The sequence below is a fragment of the Prionailurus bengalensis genome, chromosome X (genome assembly GCF_016509475.1).
Source record: "Prionailurus bengalensis isolate Pbe53 chromosome X, Fcat_Pben_1.1_paternal_pri, whole genome shotgun sequence".
In the NCBI taxonomy this organism is placed as follows: Eukaryota; Metazoa; Chordata; class Mammalia; order Carnivora; family Felidae; genus Prionailurus; species Prionailurus bengalensis.
This window is the reverse complement of record NC_057361.1, coordinates 109,767,695-109,792,253: the sequence shown is the minus strand read 5'-3', so window position 1 is coordinate 109,792,253 and position 24,559 is coordinate 109,767,695. Positions and strand designations below refer to the sequence as shown.

Here is a 24,559-nt window from a genome sequence, read left to right as displayed (position 1 = left end):
TTTGAGGGAAAAACACTGTAAGAAGGAGAAAATTTTTTCCTCTGCAATTTCCTTCAAGTTTTATAAAAAAATTCTCCCCCCAAATTTTTTTTTAACTAAAGAAGATTCCAGAAACATTCACCATACACTGGGAATAAACACACACAGAAGTCTCAGGAAAAACAGTGAGAAGGTCACAAAATTTTGCAGACTCTATTCTGGAATATTTTACTTCAATCACTCAATTCCTTTTTCTTTTTTGATAAATATCAGTGGCGGTGGTATGTGCGGAGGGGGGGGGCATATTTCCTTAACATAAACAGAAATCTAAAGGCGATTTTCAGCAGCAAATAAGGCATGATTCAAATTCTATTCAATGCCTGAGTGAGCTTCACTTTAAGATTTACATCGAACTAGAAAAATATTTAAAGATTATAAAAGATTTTTCCAATATTATGAGATCAGAAGGGAAGGGTTTGCTTATGTTAGCACTCTTCATAAAGACTAACTTTGTCTCTCAAGAAAATCTGCAGTGAACTAAAATTAAAGCAAAATACTGTGGTCATACTGATGTTTGTCTGGTTTTTACTCTTGTTTTTAAAAATGAAGTTATACAGTGAGCTCAGTCAAAATGAATACCTTGTACATTTTTGTATGTTTCAAGGAAATCACTACAACTGAATACAGTTTCAGAGAGCATATAATTTTCTCTCAAATGCAAGAACTTTTCCTCCAGCCTACAGTGAGGTCTCGGCTATGTATGATATCCTGAGTAAAGACAACCTGAGAAAAACCCATATCCTACTCTACTCAATTAACTTGACTCACAAAATCCCCTATGTCATCTGAAATGGAAGGATGTGCCACAACGATTGATAATGCAGTTCCCTGATGATACTTAGATAATGTAGCCTTGAGTTATATTGACTGCATTAAACAGAACCTTGTTATATTTGATGTGATTTTAGTTTAAAAAAAAAAAAGCAAGCCCACAAAAGTCCCATGTTTTAATATAAACTGAAAACAAACAAGTTGGTCAAATTTAAATAAATGATATTAAAAGGTTATAAAATCATAAGCTATTTCTTTTCCTTTGTCTGTATATATGAACATGCGTACAGAGATAATACACACATTTACTTACTTTAATGTAAATAGATTCAGGATATAAATAACTAATATCAGCCAAATGTGAATTTCTACAATTTTATCAAGAAGTGCTATTTTCTTCAAAGTAGTCCTTCACATTGTGGACTTTAATTAATGATGGGTAAAGGAGATAAAAATCATTTCAATTTAATCCTTTATGAAGACGTCATAGATAATGGCTGTGTATCATTGACCAGTCTAAGAACATTCTATAATCAAGATTTGGACAAAACAATCAGATTTATTTATTTAAACATTAAGTACTTATTGGATGACTGGTACATGTACACTATGAGGGGAATTTTTTAAAAATGTGAACTCATACAAATAAATTATACAAACAGAACTATAATTCATTTGCCACGAGAGTACTGAACATTAATTAAAAACGCTATAAGCAACCAATAAAACAGTCAGTTGCATTTCGGTACCCAGTTTCAATATAATATAGAAAACTCCATTTGAAATAGGACTTATTTAATATGTTAAGTCAGTTCCAAAAATAGCTTATCTGTTACAGGTGCCTAAGAATAGCAAAGGTTTAAATTTGCTCTAGAGTAGGTCTTGAATTACCAGTATTCAATCCAGAAAGTGTAAACCAGAATGAGCAAACACACAACAATCACAACCACAACAACAGCAAATTCCTGAGGCTGTCTTAAACCAAGCCTGCTATGGGAATCAGGAGGGAGACCTAAACATATTGAGACTGAGCGACCTCTCAGGATTCCTAAAAAGAATCTGACCCGCTAAATAAGTTTTGTAGGAAAGACTGCAAAAGCAAAATATGTCACAAAGAATCAAATAATTGTGTGAGAGTAATGGCTAACACTTAGAAGTAAATTGGGGGGGGGGGGGGGCGCCTGGGTGGCTCAGTCAGGTGAGCATCCAACTTCGGCTCAGGTCATGATCTTGCAGTTTGTAAGTTCGAGCCCCATATCTGGCTCAATGCTGACAGCTCAGAGCCTAGAGCCTGCTTCAGATTCTGTGTCTTCCTCTCTCTGCTCCTCCCTTGCTCCCTCTCTCTCTCCAAAAGAAATAAACATTAAAAAAATTTTAAAAAGTAAATTGTATAGGAATTACTGGTACTATCATCTCCTCCTGGAAGCCTTTCCTTCACACCATTAGCCTCTCTTCAAAGTGACAGAAGTGACTACTTGTTTATCTGTGCCCCATCTGTACCTTGTATGTACTTAATCACAAAACCTGCACCCTTTTAGTACAATATGGGATTGTGAACTCCTTAATGGCAGGAGTCACTCATTTTTATATCTCCAGCACCTAATACAGTGTGTGACACAGAGCGCCTGGCTGTTTAATGATTTACTCTATTGTGCATTCACACCACATTTATCTAATTCATGTAATATGAGAATAAACAGGCTTAGTAAAAAGAAAGTGAAATTCATGATTTCTGAATCAGTAGTAACTAATATGGATAGATAGATTACCCTAGGGTTTATTTGGTCATTAGAATATAAAAAATAGCATTCATTCTTATGGAGGCCAATAGCTAATGAGTTATAAACACACCCCTTTTGGCCCAGAGATAGATGAACAAAAAAACCAATGAACCAAACAAAAAACCTCTTCCTCCCCTTGTAAACCCTGAAAAGCAAAAATCTAACTAGTATTGCCTTCCTTTGAAAAACTTTAACATGATAAAAATTTTTAATTTTAAAATAATTTTAACTCTAACCTAGATTTTTCTAAGTTTATTTATTTATTTGAGAAAGAGAGAGAGAGACAGAGAGACAGAGAGAGAGAGAGAGAGAAAGTCCCAAGCAGGCTCCGCACCATCAGCGCTCTGCAGGATGCGGGGCTCGAACTCACAAACCATGAGATCATGACCTCAGCCGAAATCAAGAGTTGAATGCTTAACCAACTGAGCCACCCGGGAGTCCCTTAAGCTAGATTTTTCTAACTATTTATTCTTCAAATTTCAATAGACACGCATCCCGACTTCTAACTCTGGAACCCAAGAACTCTTGTGTGTGTGTGTGTGTGTGTGTGTGTGTGTGTGTGTGTGTTTAAGTTTATTCAATTTGAGAGAGTGACAGAGCACAAGCAGGAGAGGGGCAGAGGGAGATGGAGAGAGAGAATCTGAAGCAGGCTCCAAGCTGTCAGCTCAGAGCCCAATGTGGGGCTCAAACTCACAAAATGTGAGATCATGACCTTAGCCGAAATCAAGAATTGGATGCTTAACCAACTGAGCCATCCAGGCGCCCCTAACTCTTGGGTTTTACTAACCAAAGAGTATTCTGTTATGCAGTCACATCTCCATCTGCTGCAACTTAACGTGTCTACTAATTCCATGATCCTGGAAACTAAAATTCCAACTTTTGGGAAAGGGGGAGGGGCAGATAGTGTTCCATTTGACTCCACTTCCACAAGTATTTATCATGTGCTTGAGATGTTCCATGTCTTATGCTAAATGTGAAAACCAAGACTGGTTGAACTAAACTCCTGCCATCAAGGAGCTCATAATCTGGAAGGAGAGAAAGATGTGTAAATAACCACAACTCAATGGAATAAATGACATACTTACATATTCCATCAATTCTGAGGTTGAGACAGACTGGACCATTGAGAATAATGTGCGAAAGCCCAGGGGGAAAGCTCTTTCCTGACAAAGGATGTGTCTCAAGGACCAGCTGTATTACTGCTCCTCCATTGACCCAAAGTTCAGGTGTGGAATAACGGTGCAGCTGAGCACTGGGATGCATTCAGGACACAGCTGCTAAATCTAAAAACAGTCTATTTGGCACTATAAATGGAGCTGGATTCTGCCTGGAGCCCAAAGACTGCCAAATCCTAATTTAAGACACTGCCTTTCAAATAACAGAATTAAAAAAAAGAAAGAAAAACTTATAATGAAAATACCTTATGACTTAAATAATACAACACACACATTACCTTTAAATATGATCCATAGTATTTTGTTACATATGAGCTGTCACACTGACTCAAAACAGTTATTTCTTGCTGAATGTCTTCAATTTCATCTTCGGCTTCCTCGAGGTCTATGATTTTAATAGCAACCACTTGCTGGGTACGGTTATCAATTCCTTTGAAAACTTCTCCAAAGGAGCCTTTCCCAATGCGTTCTAACTTTGTGAACAGTTCTTCTGGATCAGCTATGTTATTCTAAGGGGGTGGGGGCAGGAAACAGAAAGAAAGAAAACACAAATGTTTTGCATCAAATTTTTTGAAATGAAGGAAAATAAATCACATAAGACAATAACACATTTTTAAAAGCATATAAACTCCCTTGACTCTCCACATGTGCTTTGTTAGGGCAATTATAATCCCAAACAGCCAAATAGTCCATATTCTACCAGATCACCCACACTAACTGGGCTTAGCTGATCCTGTTACCACAAAACAATCCCATGCAGCAAAATGTTATCTCTGATGCCTGTCAAAGGGCCAGGTACTCTTTACTTTGACATTGGCCTTAGCAACATTTTTTTTTCTAGATAGATTTCCTCAGGCAAGGGAAACAAAAGCAAAAATAAACTATTGGGACTACGCAAAAATAAAAAGCTTTTGCACGGCAAAGGAAACCATCAACAAAACAAAAAGGCAACCTACTGAATAGAAGATATTTGCAAACGATACACCCAATAAGAGGTTAATATCTAAAATATATTTAAAAACTTATACAACTCAACAACAAATAAACAAATAATCTGATTTTTAAATGGGCAAAAGACCTGAACAGACATTTTTCTAAAGGCATACAGATGGGCAACAGACACATGAAAAGATGCTTAACATCACTAATCACCAAGGAAATGTGAATGAAAAACAAAATGAGATATCACCTTACACCTGTCAGAATGGCTGACAAAAAAACAAGTGTTGGCAAGGATGTGGAGAAAAAGGAACCTGCATGCACTGTTGGTGGGAATGTACATTAGTGCAGCTACTGTGGAAAACGGTATGGAGGTTCCTCAAAAAAATTAAAAATAGAAATATCATATGATCCAGTGATACCACTACTAGGTATTTAGCCAAAGAAAATGAAAGCATTAATTCAAAAAGATAGATGTACCCCTATGTTTATTGCAGCATTATTTACAATAGCCAAAATATGGAAGCAACCCAAGTGTTCATTGATAGATGAATGGATAAAGAAGATATGGTGTGTATATATACATACATATATATATATACATACATATACACACACACACACACACACAAACACATATATATACACACACATACACATATATATGATGGAATATTACTCAGCCATCAAAAAGACCAAGATCTTGCCATTTGTGACAACATGGATGAAACTAGAGGGTATTATGCTAAGTGGAATAAGCCAGACAGAGAAAGACAAATACCATGTGACTTCACTTGTATGTGTAATCTAAAAAAACAAAACAAACAAAAAACCCAACTCTTAAATACAGAGAACTGATGGTTGCCAAAGAAAGGGTGGGGGGCAGATTGAAATAGATAAAGGGGATTAAAAGGTACAAACTTCCAATTATAAAATAAATAAGTCACAGAGATAAAAAGTATAGCATAGGGAATACAGTCAACAATATTACAATAACATTGTTTGGTGACAGATGTTTACATTTATTGTGGCGAGCACTAATGTATGAATCATTACCTTGTATGCTTGAAACTAACATGACACTGTATGTTAATTATACTTCAGAAATATGGGGCCAGGCACTTTTTAGGATGAAGCAGTGGACTAGGCAGGGTCTGCACATTAATGCAAGGGTAGCGATGGTGACAGAACACTTAACCTGAGGTATAAAGTAGGTAAATTGTTTAAAATTCTAACATTCTGGCAGCAAAATATTACCTCTTAACTCTTCCTCTCTCTGATATTCCAATTATTCCACCTGTACTCCTAAACCACCATGTAAACAACACAGAATGCAAAAGGCTCAAGAATCTACAAGTTTTTTTTTTTTTTTCTTTGCTTGGGATCCTATCTGTATGTAATGTTTTCATTGATGGTTGAAATAAGCTTCTTCTCTGCCTTGATCATAAATGCTGGTGCTCGTTTGGAAATAGTAATACGTTGAACTTTTGCAACTCATCCCACAGTAGGAATCCAGAAATCAACATTTTGCTACAATAAAATCTGGAATCAAGCATAGGTGTTTTAGGTTACAAATGCCTCGGTATGACTTCTGCTCATAAATTCACTGTCCTTTCCTGATTCAGAAATATCCTTCATCTTATACAATTTTTAATCCAAATTTTCCTCCAACAAGACAATATTTATATCATTATTTAAACTCACATTGCCGAATATATACTCCTGATCCAGTAGAAACACAGTATTTCCAAACCTCCCCCAAATAGGCAGGTTATTAATTTACACTTAAATGCGTCAAAATATAAAAGGATGCTATCTAGTTCTGGTGAGCTACATGTATTTAATCTGTCAATTGGACCTAGATTATCTCTTCATTTACTACAATTTTACTTATTCAACAATTTCAGGAGACAATTTCAGAGTTAGCATGATCCCTTAGATCTTCTTTTATTAGACAACAAGATCATCAAAGTTTACTTTTGTTTCTCATCCAGTTCTTTGTGGCACTGTCATCAAACAGACCCACTATGATCCCATTAAACTGCCTGCCTTTGAGTAACCTAAAAGCTTATGCCTACTTTTACAGAATGTCACCAACTTTTCTTTTTTCAACCTGTCCAAAATTCAGTTTGTACATGACCTGCTTAATTTATAAGCTTCCCCATTCTCCTCGATTGGATTTTTTCCATTCCTAAGAGATGCACTTTCCATGTAGTAGTCTCTTTGATATTTGCAAGCTACTTGTTATCCCCTCCCATCTCTAATACCCACATAGAACAAATATATCTTGAGCTTCCATATGGGCTTGTAAAAATAACTTAGATTTCCAGGAGGCTGCAAATGGGTCTTAATGCTTACATTTTGTTATATACCTTCTCTAAAACTTGAGTATCACCATCATTATTGACTTCCCTGGTGTTCCCTTAGCAAGACATTGTACTTCGTTGTGATTAATATTATTTAGCAGCTAACCCACAAGTTACCTCTTTCTACTTGTGGTGATGGTTCTGGTCTTTCCAGTACTTTGTGGCAGAAATATTCACCAAAGCTTTGTGATAGGTTTACCTCTCAGTAAGTTCCTAAATTCAGTGGATTTGGAAAAAGAAAAGTAATAAATCTTTCCATTTTTCTGATATAGCTACAATACAAATCTGAAGTTGTAAGTATACCACTGACTAAAAAAATACATAGTGTGCATTCCCTGATAATACATTCTGGACTAGCAAGTGTATTCCTTTAACTTTATAACAAGATTTTGTTCTTGTAAGCAACAAAGATTAAATCCTAATCTCCTTAATTCACGTTTTAAAAGGATTTGACTGAAACAATCAACTCCAGGGAGAACATGGCTGTCCTATAATAAAATGAGTTCCTGAAAGTATGTAAACAAAGATTTAAAAATCAAGTCACATTTTGAATTTTAAAAAAGCTCTGAAGTGAATCCTAGCTCATGAATAGCTTCCCATCATAATCCAGGAATACCATGTTGGAGAAACAAAAAGAGAAAGTTCCATCATTTACAATGTTTGTACAACTCTTCACGAGTATAATAATCTCACCTCCCTGTCTACCAGATAAAGATCCCTGCCCTGTTTACCAATTCCTGAATCTTGGATAGATAATACCCAAGTACTCTCTTTCCCTTCCCCATCTCACCAGCTTCTTAAACCAAAGTATACCAAATCTTTATTAAGATAGGTTTCCTTTCTGTTTTTCGTGCAAGGGCAAAGTCAAGCAAATAAATGGTAAACATTGCAAGTAAAGCAATAGAAAACGATCTGTATGTATACACAATGGAGTACTACGTGGCAATGACAAAGAACGAAATATGGCCCTTTGTAGCAACGTGGATGGAACTGGAGAGTGTGATGCTAAGTGAAATAAGCCATACAGAGAAAGACAGATACAATATGTGTTCACTCTTATGTGGATCCTGAGAAACTTAACAGGAACCCATGGGGGAGGGGAAGGAGGAAAAAAAAAAAAGAGGTTAGAGTGGGAGAGAGCCAAAGCATAAGAGACTGTTAAAAACTGAGAACAAACTGAGGGTTGATGGGGGGTGGGAGGGAGGGGAGGGTGGGTGATGGGTATTGAGGAGGGCACCTGTTGGGATGAGCACTGGGTGTTGTATGGAAACCAACTTGACAATAAATTTCATATATTTAAAAAAAAAAAAGATCTATATGAAGAAGCTGATTGGCCTGCTCATTCACAGCACTCTTCTTCAGAGTCTCTAAGAAAGTCAAGTCAAGTCAACTCCCTCTGCATCCAAATCAAATCTTAAGAATATTAAAATATTAAAGAAAAAGAAAATTAATATTATATTAAGAATTTCCAAAGAATATTAAAATCTCCTACTCTTCCTACCTCTACTGCAAAATCTCAGTTTACTACTATATCTGTATTTGCATTGCCTTCTCAAAGCTGTAGTGCAGGATGGAGTTCTAAGTTATGTAGCAGCAAATGGGAGGAATGGCTACATTAACTTCACATTGATTTAAAACTAATGGTGGTTGATTTCTACATGCCCCACAAAAACAGGTCCATGCAAATGGGAATTTCACAGGTGCACCTCAGGACATTTACATTATTCCTTGACGTTCTGTACTTGTCCTTTGCTTGGATTTGAACTCTTCAGCTGTAGTTACACTATTACAAACTTAAGTCTTAGACAGAAGTTATCATTACCAATAAAACAATAACCGGCAACAACCTTTCACTATGGGAATAGTCTTAGGATGTCTAAAAGGGATATCTTAACTGTGGCAAGTCAGGAGCAGAGGGAAGAAGGCTTCCTGCATACTTAACTCACAGAATCAGGGGGCTGGAAGGACTCATAAGGGTTCTCTACAGAGTCTTCACTCCTGGCTAAACATTATTATTTTGTTTATTTATTTTGAGAGAGAGAGAAAGAAGGAGCGCAAGGAGGGGAGGGGCAGAGAGAGAGTGAGACAAGAATCCCAAGCAGCCTCCACACTGTCAGCTGGGAGCCCGACATGGGGCTCAAACTCACAAACCGTGAGATCATGACCTGAGCCGGAACCAAGAGTCAGACGCCTAAGTGACTAAGCCACCCAGTTACACCAGTACAACTTTTAAAATGCAGATACCTAGGCCTCATCCCCAAACTCCTGATTCAGGATCTCTGAAATTAGGGCCCAGCAATAAGTTCTTGTTTTAAAGTACTCCAAACTACTTCCTATGTAGTCATTTTGGCACCAGACTTGACATCAGCATTGGGAACCACTGAGCAGACATCTGAAATTTGTATCCTTGATTATAGGGAACTTGTCACCCCTATTTTTCCTCGGTAAGACTGTGGCTCTCTTCTAACTGTGCACACTGAAAGTGGACAACTTAGGAGATTAAAATAAAACCAAAGGGACTTTGGTATTTGTATATACATAGCTATATTTAAAAAATTAAGTCTGCAATACTTCTAAGGACACATCTCTAAAATTAGTACCTACCCTCAAATAAGACCAGAAAAGTAATATTTACAAAAACACACACAATGTAACCCATACCCCCCCCCCCCTTTTTTTGTAATTACTTCAGTTTATTCCTTCACTACTCAAGAGGCCAGGACTCCAGGAGGCGCCACAAAACAGAGGTAGGATAGCCCAGAGTGCAATGGCTCATACTCTTTATATAAATATCCTTGAACATTTTTTAACACAATAGTCTATGTGTTAATAGGGTACATAATAGGTTCAGATCTAATTGATGATGGTTTTGAGTTACCAGTCAACATTGGCAAAGAGTTAAAGTTTAGCTACTAGAAAATGGGTACAAATTGTGGGAAGGTGGTGGCGGAGAGGGAAAAAGGTTTCCCTCGAACCTCTTAGGGTCCCTGGCTGGGTCTGAAAATTAAACTCACAAAGACTAATAGAAGAAAAGCATATACATTTACTTAATGTCAGTTTTACATGACACCAGAGCCTCCATAAGGAAATGAAGACTCAAAGAAATGGTTAAACTAATGTATTCTGATGCTAGGTTTGACAAAGAGTGAGAAATTGTGGAAAGATGTGACAGGACAAAGAAATGTGGTGAACGGGGGAGACTTAGCAAGGCCAGTTTGTTCAGATTCTTCTTGGCATCCTGTTGTCTTTAAAGATAAGGATGCTCCTTTCTTTCTGGTACCATGAGAACACCTCTCACATGAGGATCTTATGACCTGCTTCAGGGAAGGAGGGCAAGGAGGACAGGAAGGGGCAGAATCAGTCAGAGTGACCTTCTTGCTTCTGCTACTTTCTCAAACTCCTTTACCTTAACATATTCAACATGCCAAGGTGCTATATTATGGGATAGCATATCCTGAACCCCATCAGGGGCATTGGGACTAGGCAAAATCAGGAGGAACGAGAAAATTGTAGACAGAATTAGAATTGGCTTTGAGGTGGGGACCTGGAAAGCCAAAAGTAGTAAAGAACCAAAGGTACAAAATCTAGTTTCTTTGAATCTGAGGTAAAGTAAAACTTCCAGTCTGGAGCTGAGAGTAAAAACAATAGATTTAGGGAAGAAGAGGAGGTAGATTTCTCAGAGAATTTGACCAGGAAGGGTCGAGTGCAAGTGAAAGAACCCTCAAGAAGCAAGAATCGGGCTGAGCAAAGCTGACCTCAAGCTAGGTTTTGCACTTGCCTCCCTACCTTAATAAAATCCATACTATGAATGCTCTTGGCTACATACTTTTTGCACTTTACAAAGCCTACCAGTGACTCACTGATGAAGAGGGGTAAACAGGAAATGATGAGCAAAGAATGTGCTAATGATATCAGGCTTAGAAAGGAAGGCCTCTTACTCTTTTCATAGTCTCAAGTGGTAACACCAGGAGTGACTTGCTGTGAACTGAGGATGCCCAGACAGTTACAGAGAATAACTAAAAACTGTAATCCAATAATATACTTAGGACTAGAGATGCACCCACTTCTCCCAAGCTAGAGAGGAATGCTTTTCTGGATCACGTCCATGTCTATATTATTACCTGCCATCTAACAAATAGAATGGATAGAAGTCATTTTCTAGGGGCTCCACCAGCCTCACCTGCAATTAGTTCTATTATGACTGCCTATGTTAAGATTGTTTCAATTGCCCTATAACCACTTCTTCAAAAGTTTGTTGAGTGTGTCCTAATCGACATACTGCCAGAAAAAAAAAAAAAAAAGATTTAAAGTCAACAGCCACCTATCTCTCAGCACTGGTTGTGTTCAAGACCACCGGACACTATCTTTTTATTTTTAAGTTTATTTATTTATTTTGAGAGAGACAGAGGTAGCACGAGTGGGGGAGGGGCAGAGAGAGGGAGAGAAAGAGAATCCCAAACAGGTTCTGTACTGTCAGTGCAGAGCTGGATAAGGGGCTCCAAACCACTAAAATGCGAGATCATGACCTGAGCCAAAAAGAAGAGTTGGATGCTTAACCAACTGAGCCACCCAGGCGCCCAGACACTATCCACCTTTTTAAAGTGCTATATATGATCCAAGCACAGCTGACTTCTCCCTTGATAGAACTGTAACAGTCACAGGCTTTTACAGCTAGAAGGAAATGTATAGGTCATTTAGACCAACTCCTTATCACCACCATCAGTAACAAGCATTTATTGTATGCCCACCGGGTCCCAGGCTAATACCATCATATGGAAGCTATGAAATTTAAGGCCATTTATGTCAAAATGATGGCAGAGGTAGGGAGAGGTTAAGAAGGGAAACAAATCCTGAAATTAAAAGAATGATAGGATCTTTGAGATGGATGGGAACTTAGCAAATATCTGATCCAAAATCAATTTTTATAGAGGAAAAAATCCTGTAGCCTACAGAGATTATAAATTGTTCAAGGATATAAGGTAGTTAACTGGTGGCAAAGCTCAAACTTGAACCCAGGTCTTCTGACTCTTAAGTCTAAGATGCTTTCACTACAGCTTGGATTAATTTGTAACTTAAATTTTATCCTTTGGCTATAAAACCAAAATTATTTTCCATCATGAACAGATCACGGAACTGTCCAATGTGTACTTAGTAATATCCTTACACTTAAAGAATCTGAAAAATTTTAAACTTAAAAGAATTTGAAAAACTTAAAACAGAATGTTCCTCTTCTCCGAATGATAGGATTTCTTACAATTTTGGAATCACTATGCTATTGATTGATCCCTGTAGATATGCACGATTACCAAATGTTTTATACTACAATTCTACAGAGGAGTGACCTGTATGTAATTTTGACTTTCTGGCAAGGTTACTATATTTGGCCCATTGTTTTTTCATGCCAATAACTAAACTGGAATGCACTACCCTCTGGAGTATGGGAGGCAAGGTAGCGATGGTATTCCAAACCATGATACCCATCAGATCCAATGTCCGGAAGTCAAGCGCTCCAATTCCAGCTTTATCACACTTCCGTAACCCTTAATACTAATGTTTTCCATTCTGTTCATTTGAAAAGATCCTCAAATTGATGAAATTGTCCAAGAATAAAAATAATACTTTTGTTCTAGATTTTATATGGGCATAGAATTGTTCACATGACCATGTGAAAACTCAGATTATTTTAATAATAAGAATAAAACAAACTCATATTTTTTTCTAAACTTTTGGAGAACATGATGTTGGCAGAGTATTCTTCCACTTTGTACAACCTCAGGTTCATATTACGAGTATCTGATAAAAATTTATGGAGTTCTTAAGAGACCTCTGAGATTTCTATTTCTGAAGTAAAATATTGAGCTGCACTATATTTTGTCTGTGACAGAATAAGAACTAAGGTAAAAACTGGTATGTCTGTACATGTTTCAAATTAAACATGGAGAGTTGGGCTGGAGGTCAATCTTCTTTAGGTGGTCAGTCATCTGAGTTTGTATTTCCATGCTTGAGAGCTCAAAATATTTATCTAGGTGCATAAAGAAAATGTTCCTAGTTTGCCTACTTTTATGGCACACTCACATTTTTGTATCTCTCTCAGAAGTTATTAGAATTTGCTTTTGCAACATACAGCAGGTGTCAAATTGCCAGGTTTTACGTACATGCAATGAAATAAATGAACTGTAGTCAAAAGTATAGTTACAACAACCCTGGTTTTCCTCGTGGTCATCAGACAGCATTCTATCAACTCACAGTGGAGTCCCTGTCTTTGCTCACCAGTTAAAAGGCATTTTTGAGATGAATGAGGCAGCCCTGATCTTACTGGCAAAGGATAAAGTCAAAGGTCTCATACAGTATTATTTTGTGCTCTTAAGCAACAATTTAAACTTCTAGCAATTCTGTGCATAGCAACAAGAAAAATGTGTTCATAAGGCAGAAATAAAATTATGTCTATAAGCACTTTTTCATTTTTCCTTTAGTTTATTATTCCTATTTTTAAATGTACCTCATTAGCAAAAATACTTAGAAAATATTCTAGCAAAGGATAACTTCATTAGAATTATTATGAAAGGTTTTTCTTTTAAGTTTATTTATGTATTTATTTGAGATAGAGAGAGAGCAGGGGAGGGGGAGAGAGAGGGGGAAAAGAGAATCCCAAGCAGGCTCCACACCGACAGTGCAAAGCCTGATACAGGGCTTGAACCCATGAACCATGAGATCATGACCTAAGCTGAAGTTGGACGCTTAACTGACTGAGCCACCTGGGCACCCAGTACGAAAGGTTTTGACGTCGCAGCGTGAATAACATAGCAGTTTGAGGAGTTTCCCCTGCTGAACAATTTTGAGTCTACTTCACCTTTAAGAACAAAAGAATAATTGAAGATACTCCTTCATCTGAATTCCTCCTACTCAAGAGAGGATAAAAGAGCTTCCTCTGCCCCCCTAATGTGCTTTCTCCTCTGTACCCAAGCTCAGGGCTGAGGGAAAGAACAATGACGTAAGCAGGACACATTCTGGGACATGAAGAATGTGGTTCTTTACACATGTTGGTAAGACAGTTCAATTTACAATTGAGTAAAGAAGAAAGCGACATCTCTTTGATTCTATTGTCACTTTACCACATGTCACATTTTTTTCTAAAGAAAAATGAAATGCAGAAAGAACGAGATGAAATTCAACCATAACCTCCCCCCACTCTTAGAAATCCTTCAGAAACAGACTCCTAACAGGCAGTGCTTTTATTAGCTCTATTTCCTATAGAGATCTTTAAATTCCTGTTATTTTAATTGAAATTAGAAACGTCACACTATTTTGTTCAGCCAGGTAAATCATCTTTGGATTGCAGACCTCTTAAATTAAAGGAAATAACTAATTGTGTCGTTTTGACTAACTTTCTGGGATTTGAAGTTCCCTGAAACCTTTAATTATAGCCATGGGGCAGGGGAAGGAAACATCCTGCAAACAATCACATTCTTCTCTCAATAAACCAAAAGTCAAGGCTATCATCACAATAAATGCTGGATGCAAATTCCATTGCATCATTTAGCTCACTTCTTTCTGACCTTCCAGCCACTCCAAAGGAAGAAGGAGGTCTGGTTTCTTAGAAGTAGTACAGAGGTAAAGAAAGCAGAGAGGTCAGGCAAAATTGCCTTAATTTTGCTTATCCCGGAAATGACAAAAACTCAGCGATTAAATGTCGGCTTCACCATCTGTAAAATGAGGGAAAGAGGTGGGCTCAATGATCTCTCAATCCCTTACTGTTTTGACACCGTGAATGTGTGAGGTATTAGAAGCCAAGTCACTTTGTTCTCCTCCTCCTCGTATCAATAGCAGTTGCCAAACTCTAGTTTTGAAGGAGTCATTAAGTCAGGGGATGAATTGGCACCAGCCACATGGCTGGTTTTATAGTGGTAATGGTATAGTGGCTCAAATGAAAAGTTCCTACCATGCTACTGTTGCCGTAAGGAATTCAGAATCACTAGCAAACTGCATTCAAGTCCCAACTCTGACACTATAATGAAGCAGGCTTAAGAACTAAGGATGGGTAAAGAGCGACAGAGTGAGTCGCTGTCCAGACTGACCTCTCACCCCTTACAGGGGACCATGTCCCAGGACATATGAGTGACTGCTCCAGGAAGTGAAGGGGGACCAGAAGTTCAGCTTGCATAGGACCTAAGGTTCTGTTAGTCTTCCTCTAATTGTAAATTCAGAAAGTAACATAATGATACTTGCCCATATACAGAACTAGCACAACCACCAAAACTAAGTGCCCGGAGGGAAAATTTCACAGGTATCTTATGTACCAAACACAATTGCTTCAGTGAATAGTACCTTAGACACACAAACTTAAATGCAATGCTCCATCGGGGAACAGTTTTACTTTCTTATTTTTGAGCCTTTGAGTCATGCCGTTTTCTCTGTCAACACCCGAAGACTTCCCCATCTCTGGAAATACCACATCTCTTAAAAAACAAACAAACAAACAAACAAAAAACACACCTTTCCAACTCCCCAGGGTAACCTGATCACCTAACAGAATCAATTGCTTCACCCCCTGCCCTCCCACAGCTTTTTGCTTGAACCTCCATTACAGCACACATTTTATTATCTTTGTATTCTCTTTCATTGCCATGATCTTTCCATTTTCTAATGAATAAGCTCATTAAGGATGGGGCTCCGTTTGCAGCCCTTGGATGTTTGCAGGGTGTTTACCTGGGGCCCATCTTTGGATGCAATCTTTGGCATGAGGTTATCCTTTCCTTTTTTAATTTATTTTATTTGAGAGGGAGGGAGGGGGAGGGAGGGAGAGAGAGAGAGTCCTAAGCAGGAGCCCAATGTGGGGCTCAATCCCACAACCTCGGGATGACCTGAGCCAAAATCAAGAGTCGGAGCCCAACTGAATGAGCCATCCAGGTGCCCCTTGAGGTTATCCTTTCATTTGTAGTTTGATTTCTGACTTTTGGTGCAAAAGAGAGGACATTCAATAAACTGAAGTATATTAAAATAGGTATGAAATTCTAAGTCAATCCCTATTCTCACATGTGATTAACATAATAACAACTTTCCAAAGTGATACCTTTGAGATTTTTTTGTTTCCACTGGAGAGTTTTTTAGGTTGTAAAACAGCAGTTCTTAAAGTAATATGGAGCTATACCCAAAAGCGAGTTGGTAGTAGCCATATATACAAGGATGCATATCAGTAATACATGCAATTATGATTCTGGAAGCACATCTGCAATCACTATTAACCAGAGCCACATGACTACTTTGTGTCCTGGAGAGTCCAGGGCAATTTCATACTCTAATGCAAAGATTAAAAGTCTCGAAGGGCAACAGTCTGTGTATCAGTCTGCCGTACATTTCTTTTAATTTACTTGGGCTAAACACATATAGAAATACACAATTCAATCAGGGATCAGGTTTAACCATAAGCATTAATGGTAAAATAAAGGGATTATTACTGACTAGACAGGATGTTATATAAATATGGCCTGGGATTGATAACAAGCTCTAACTATAAAATATTCATTTGGAAAGGGTGATGACGCCATACAATGAAAGGAAAACAACGACTCCGCTAATACAGAAATGACAGAACAGGTATCCTAATTTATTCAGGCCATTATTTAATCAAACCCACATACAGGACATTTTAATGTGATGGACCCTGAGAGCCTTATTTTATGCTATCCATACAGGAGGTAAAATAAAAGGATGCCATTCTAGTACTTTCAGAAATAAACACCTTTGGATAGAATCTAAGGCAGAGACACCTCATATCGGATATCGAACTATCACAGATAATGTTACGGTGAATCTTTAGCACACTTATTAAAATGCACGGGATTAACACAAAATTGATTTGCTTGCTGCCTATCTTCCTTCTAGATGGGGAACTCCAATTAAAATCAATAGGTTTGAAGCTTGTAAGCACAGCACTAAATTATTAACACCATGAGTTCTTTCAGAAAATTAACACTGATTGAAAAAGTGGAATTTTACATAGACTTACCTTTTCATTCTTAATGAGAAAGTGGCTGCGGTATAATTTCCCTCCAACATTTTTCTCTTTAATCAAATCTATACTTTGAACGGATTTAATCAAATTGTATTTGCAAGGAGTTACCCAATAGAATCTTAGAACTGAGGAAAATTTCCTCTTAGGTCCTGCTGGCTTTAACATTCTATGATCCCAAAAAAACGATACTGATGGCACAATGGTGTCAACAGCAAAGAATTTTAATCTTGGCAAATACAAAGAATAGGGAGGAGATTGTAGAATACTCTAAAAGAATGGCCACTAATATTTTCAACAATCCACTCTGGGTTTCCCCAGAGTGAAAAATACCACCAGAGTGTCTGTTTATGTGTGTGTATGTGTACAGGGCTAAAAGAATAATGCTTATTGTTAATTTTTATGCCCTATCTACTTCTTTAAATCATTTGAAGCAGTGCATTCATAAACAAGAATACACCCAGAAATCAAGTAAAAAAAAAAAAAGGGATGTCTGTGTTGGTAACAGTTGTACCTGAAAACCTAAAGTAAGAACTACTACAAGGAACATAAAAGTTAGCTCTGTAATCAGCACCATGATGCAGCCAACATATAGGAGAAATTAGCGGACATGAACAAATCTGTTACACTAACAAAACAGGGGTGCATTTCAACATCCTCCCTGAACTTTCTCACACCCATCTGCATCCTACCCTACACTCCACTGTCAACAGCACGTGTGAATATCCTAGCCCCTATCTCTAAAGGTGCAGATTCGGCAGTTGTTTTTTTTTTTTTAACATTTATTTATTATTGAGAGACAGAGAGACACAGAGTGTGAGCAGGGGAGGGGCAGAAAGAGGGAGACACAGAATCTGAAGCAGGCTCCAGGCTCTGAGCTGTCGGCACAGAGCCCGATGCGGGGCTCAAACTCACAAACTGCAAGATCATGACCTGAGCCGAAGTCGGTCGCCTATCCAACTGAGCCATCCAGGCGCCCCGTATTCAGCAGTTTTAACCACCATTGATTTGTGCTGACGTTGCTGAAATCTGTTCATGTTATCAAAGCACAACACTTGACAAATTAAATATTCAAATAATGGTGGGGAAATGCTACTGAAATTGTGAAATATCTACTAATAGGGGTTGAATCTTTTTTTACTTAAGTTTATTTGTTTTTTGAGAAAGAGCATGTGTGCACATGCGCATGCACACATGAGAGCAGGGGAGGGACAGAGAGAGAGAGAGGGAGAGAGAGAATCCCAAGCAGGGTCCACACTGTCAGCGCAGAGCCTGATGCAGGGTTTGAACTCACGAACCATTAGATCATGACCTGAGCCGAAATCAAGAGTCGGACACTCAACTGACTGAGCCACGAAAGTGCCCCTGAATCTTTTAATTTTTAACAAATACCAAAATAAACAAAAGGCTGTTTATATGTTCTCTGTACAACTGTGGCTAGGATATCTTATTAGTCAAAACTTATAGTCTTTGTTCATCTAGCAATCAACAAAACTGCAATTCTCCGATAAGTATAATCAATATCTGGTAACAATTTTTAGTACATGTACAAAATCTGATTTTTTTCCTCCAAAAAAATATGCTATATGGTTTCTTTGGGAACTTTAAAGGGTCATTTTACTTTATAACTGGAAGTAACCCTTATAAAATACTTGGGCTTTTTTGATTTTATAACAAGTGATTTCTAGCTGGGGGTGGGGTAGGGAGGGGCAATGACAAACACATAACCTCAGGATGGAGACAAAATGACAAAGTTCCCTAATTAGTTGTTGAACTGCCAGAGCCAAAATAAGCTTGATGAGCAATTCAAAGTAATTAAAATGCTTTGAACAGTGTGCTACCCCAAAAGATCTGTGATCTACAACTTGAGCTGACTTGTACCCTATCATTTTACAGCCCTAACCAGAGAGAAAGTACCACTCACCAAACAAATCCTCACTGCCCACCCCGAAAGGACCCATAAAACATTTCTGAAAAACACAACCTTAGAACTCCCTTTGTCCTTTCTTGCCTTGGCGAATTTCATTCCGTTCCTTCCTTTCCCTTCTTCCCACCCAGTCTTAAAGCCAGGCCTGTTCAGCTACCCAGTGATGCCTTTCCCGACCATCTCAGCAGCCTGGTTTGACTCATCTTTCCTAGGAGGGAGCCACTGCAAGTTTTCAGCAGATGAGTGGAAAAATCATCTGTCTCAGGTAGTTCCATCATGTCTGCACCTAGCCCCGAGTCTACTTAGTGACAAAGGCCAGAATGCCATGATAAAAGAAGAGATGAGGTCTGACACTTTCTGGAAACAAAAAAAACCCCTCACAGATCTTCATGGTTAACTGAATATGGAGATAAAAGAAATCAGCAGCAAATTACAAATAATGCCTGCTAGTCTTTTTTTCTCTCTCGATAATTTTGTGATCTACCAATATAATGTTTTATGGCTGATAGCACCTTCCCCCACTAAATCAAGTAGTTAGGCGGCATTTGATAGAGCCTGATTATTTCATATGCTGTGATCTAATAATTTTAATGCATTTTGATTAAGTACTATTCTCCGAGCTGCTGACAAGGTACCTGAGATGTTAATTGTAGGGTGAAGACACTCATTCAGTACAAGGAGGAAACAAACGTGATTATGTCTGACACTTAACACTCTATTCACTTTCCTTCTCTAATAGATATCAGTCTTTAAAAGAGTGATAAAAGCAATCAGTGTCCTCCATTGTGTTCCTCTATAAAATTCACTCACTTTTATTTTCTTGTTCTAGAAACTAAGAAAAATATTAAAATGTACCTGTGTGCAGACACACACACAGTTTATCACATTATCATTACCAACGCAATTTTCCATATAATTCAACCACTAAAGTTTATGTCTAGACAAGAAAAATGTCTGTCTATTTAGCATTACAGTAATGGGACCAATATGCAAGTCACTTTAATAAAGAGAAACTTTTCTATTATCTTCCTGTATCGCTAACCTCAGAGCAAATATTATAAAACGTTTCCTTTATTTCCTTTATTTGGATTAGCAATTCTCAATGTAATGTGGTTCTATACCCAAAGACAGTGGTCAGCAAACTGTTCTGTAAAGGGCCACATGGTTAAATGTCTTAGGCTTTGTGGGCCAGGTACAGTTTGTGGTCTCTGTCACATATACTTCTTCCTTTTTAATGACTCCTTAAAAACGTAAAAACTATTTTTAGCATGCAGGCTCCATACAAACAGGCTGCAGGCGGGAATTGGCCCTTGGCTATAGTTCGCTGACTGCTGGTTGAAGGAATCCACTGTATGCAATAAATAAACTCCACTCTCCTAGATCTAGAATGGTCTTGGTTTGAGGAAACATGAACTTAAATCATTTTTCTCTGTTTTGTGGTTCAGATGACAACTGTGGTTGAGAAAGGCTGCATTAGATTCACAAAGGTCCAAAATTACTGCTGGAAAAAGGGTATCATTATTATTTTCAAAAAACACAGGCATTCAAAACTATTTAACTATGGAGAAGTTAAAATCCAAAATTTCCAGAAGCTTTTGTTCAAGGCATAGGCCAAACATTACAGCCTTACTACCTCCTGGTGGAAACTTCATTACACACAGAAAAATTGCTACACATTAATTGCCTCAGAAAATTAATTACATCTAATTCAAAATCGGTTTGGAATAGGTACCTGATCCCTTGCATATATACATAGGTATGTACGCCTCATCTTCTGTAAATAATAGCCTAGTCCAGACCCCTGAGCAGAATCCCCAAAATTCAGTTTCAGAGCTTAAGGGTTACCTGCTATAATCTCATCACCTCACATTTGAGGAGATGCACGCAGGCATTATTCCATAGCATAGAGGAACAGAATATGCCACATTCTTCATTCTAATAGCTAGGAAGAAATGATTTAGTGTCCTACTAGGAAAAAAATAATTAAATCCTCAAGCTCTGGCACCACTCGTCTGTATGAAATAAAAATATTCTTTCACAATATACAGATCATCTTTCCAGTTAGGGTTTTTGAAAGATCATCTCAAACTGTGCTTCATCTTTCAATCAGGATCGTATTTACACTATAACTGCCTGACACACTGCCATCCAAACATACACATGCCAGGGCACGTGGGTGAAAGACTCAGTGTAGACAGGGGCCTGCAAGCCGCGGGCTGAAAATGATCTTCGTTTTTCAGGTATGAAGACCTTTATACCTTTTACACTACTGAAAAGTTAAAAGCCAACAATAGAGTAATACAGTATTCAGTACTCATCAGTGTTCTTAGAAAAAAGCAACTGGATTACATGCTACTTAGAACTCTTCTCTCAGCCAAGACATAAATCAAATGGTGCTAAAAAGTCATTAAGCAAACTTATTTTCAAGTAAATCTGAGATGCTACTCAGCCTTGCAATGCTCCAAAGAACTGTTTTAATCATTCCCTGAAAGAGACTTTTATGGCCAGAACGTACTGGAAAAGTAACAATAATAAGTCCAGTCATTTGAAATAAAGATAACTTCTCTTTAGCTTCTCCCCTTCCCCCGACCAAATAATAGTCCAAATTAGCCAAATATAATCCACTGATAATCTAGCGCTTTTCCTTGTTAATGAAAAGTATTCATTTTGCCTACAGAGGGGGAAAAAAAAAGGCCACTTCAAAACGACTCCAAGTGTCTAGAAACAATTTATTGGCTCAGTACACACGCCATCAAAAAATTGCTCATCTTAAACAGAAAAGCAGCTGAAATCACCATCCCTATGATGTCAGCTCTTCCCCCAGATCTTCCACAAGCTTTCTCCCCACCCGAAAGACTACTCATAGGCGTTTTCTTGCCACAACAAATCAATTATGTAAATGTAACTTTTATCACAGAAGTCATAAACAACAAGAAAGAAATGAATTACTATTACCTCCCCAATTTCCTTTTCTGTTAGCTTTTTCTCCTCTCTGCAGAAAGTAGAGAAATTTCCCATTCTAAAAAAAATATACAGAGAATTCTCAATCTTAAAAGCAAGAGGTTACTTTTTCCCCTTCCTTGGAAACACTGTCTTTCTCTTCTTCCAGAGTCCAAAACCTTTTCCCTCACCTACATTTTCTGTTTGCTCATGAGGCAGCAGTAATCCTCTGGTATTATGAAATTCTACCTTCCCTAAACAGGGTTTACACTGCAGCCTCCAAAACGATGCCCGAACCTCAGCAGATAGAAGATCCATAGCAACAGCGGTAATAGTTTTTTTTTTTTTCCACTTGCTATTACCAGAAATCACAGTCCAAAAAGACGACCATGGAGGTGTCACCTATGCTAAAACCTCGAAATTGATTTATTATTTAACTAGTCAAATCCCACGTTTTCATTTTATGTGCCCTTTGGGAAGCCTGTGACAGAGTAAAAAAAGATCTTTCAGTGACAGTCACCATTTTTCATGAAGAGATAAATAGTTTTTTTTTTTTTTTTTAAAGGCAGCTCTCTGGGTACAAGACTGAAACAGAATCCAATGCCCTGTCTCCTCCATTCCCCATCGCCTCAGAATCTACAGTGTAAAGTACTTATAGCAATTTTAGTTTCAAAGTAAGAGCTTAGACACAAATGATCACAAGTTTCTGTTAAGCAGAAATCATTTGTATACTACCCACATGCCTGTGATTTTACTCACAGGTAAACCAATTTATATTTATCCAAAGCAATTCCTTCAATGCAATGATGCTCTGTAAAACTATTCTATGGGAGAAATTAGGCAGAGAATTGAGAATCTTGATAAATATAATCCTTTGTAAAGTTCAATTCTAATTCACCAAAACAGCTTAACATTGGTACTGAATTTCATTAAAAGTCATTTCCCAGGATCTGTATCCTGTATGGAATGGACTGCTGTGAGCCCAATTTCTTCAGGAATAATAATAGTTTAAGTACTAAAGGCAGAAAGAGCTGGCCCTGATAAAAATACAACAGGTGTTAAATCTTGATAACCCTATTTTGGTTTCACACATATATACATATGCATTTCCATATGTATTTACCTTAGAATAAATATTTTTAAAGGTGGTAAATAATTCTCTATATTTTCTATCTAATAAAAATATTTAGCAAATCAATAGATACCATGTTTACTGAGCACGTAAATTATACATATTTTACTCGTTCCTCTTATATACAGAGACTCTTTTTTTTTCCTTCAAGATTTTAAGTAATCTCTACACCCAACGTGGGGCTCAAACTTTCAACCCTGAGATTAAGAGTCACACGCTCTACTGACTGAGCCAGCCAGGCACCCCATACGCAGACCTTCTTAAATGATATTGCCAAACAATAATTTTCTGCTTCTTGAACTTAGTGATTACCCTATCATTTACCCATTTTTTATTTCAAAAATGCACTTTGCTATGTTTTAAAAACAGTTATATCTAAAATTGGTACCACTGATTAAAAACTGTGGCAAATGTTGAGCCTTATTTTCTTGAATAGAGTAAAAGTGTTTTCGAACACAAAATAGACTTTCTGCACAATATACATTGCAAGTGCCTGTACACCCCGTATCAATTTCTTTCAACAAAAAGTTAATCTACCACCGAGAATTATGAAAAAATGGGTCACAAGAGTAATTTAGTATCCTGGAAAAGAGACAGCTACCACATAAAAGGTGTGAAATATAAGGTAAAAATATCAGGATTTTTACCCAAAACTGAATTCCCTAAAGGGGGAGCAAGTTACCTACGGACCCACGAAATTTATTCTCTGATAATCGCTTTAAATGTGTTTCGATGTATATTTCTGTACATCCTTTTGAACATCCTCATTGGGGGCAAATCTTGGATTCTGAAGGATAATTTTGTTTTTGTTGGTTGTGTTTTCATTTTGGAAATTGAAAGGTGATTTGGATCCAAGGCTGGTGAATGAGGTGAATAATCAAGTTCGCTCACATTGTTTGGTGTGGGTAAACTCATTAAGTAGGCCCTATTTGCTTCTTTAATTTTCAGTCCTTATCCTTTGACCCAACCTCCGAGCTTTCCTACATGGTACCTGTTGCCAAATGGTAGTATGTTAATCTGACAGGTACAGGAACTATTTTAGGGAGCAAAATTTGGAGCCAGAAAGGCCATTTAGGAAGTGATTTGATATTTCCTTAAAGATTCAGAAGTAACTTTCTCTCCCCTCCAGGAATTTACATATGTAAACACAAGTTGGCTTTGGACTATCATTACTGTGAATTTGCGATTTTTGACATAACAGCAGCCCAGAGTTAAGTCCAGCAATTTTGGGGGGTGAGAGTTAACAGCAGGGTGGAAAAAAGGGATTCTGAACAATAAAAATTGATGAGATGCATCAAAATTCTGAAAAATGCCAAACTTTGGGGGGAAATATTGCCACTTGCTGACATTTAGTATACTGACATTTTATTCCACTTCAGCCAAGTTGCATTTTCACAACTATAAGCACAAACAGATTTCACGTTGTTGATAAAAGTACTTGCATTTGAAGATAAGAGCATTTACTAAGTTGCCAAACCTA

At 37.6% G+C, this 24,559-nt stretch overlaps 1 protein-coding gene across 1 annotated transcript in view; it reads right to left on the bottom strand.

The window, feature by feature from the left end:
• The window catches only part of STK26 (serine/threonine kinase 26), a 55,156-nt gene that overhangs the window by 19,347 nt on the left and 11,250 nt on the right, over positions 1 to 24,559 (bottom strand). The window contains exon 3 of the mRNA XM_043571359.1: positions 4,045 to 4,275. Within this exon, the coding sequence (XP_043427294.1) occupies positions 4,045 to 4,275 (231 nt within the window). The remainder of the gene's footprint in view (positions 1 to 4,044; positions 4,276 to 24,559) is intronic.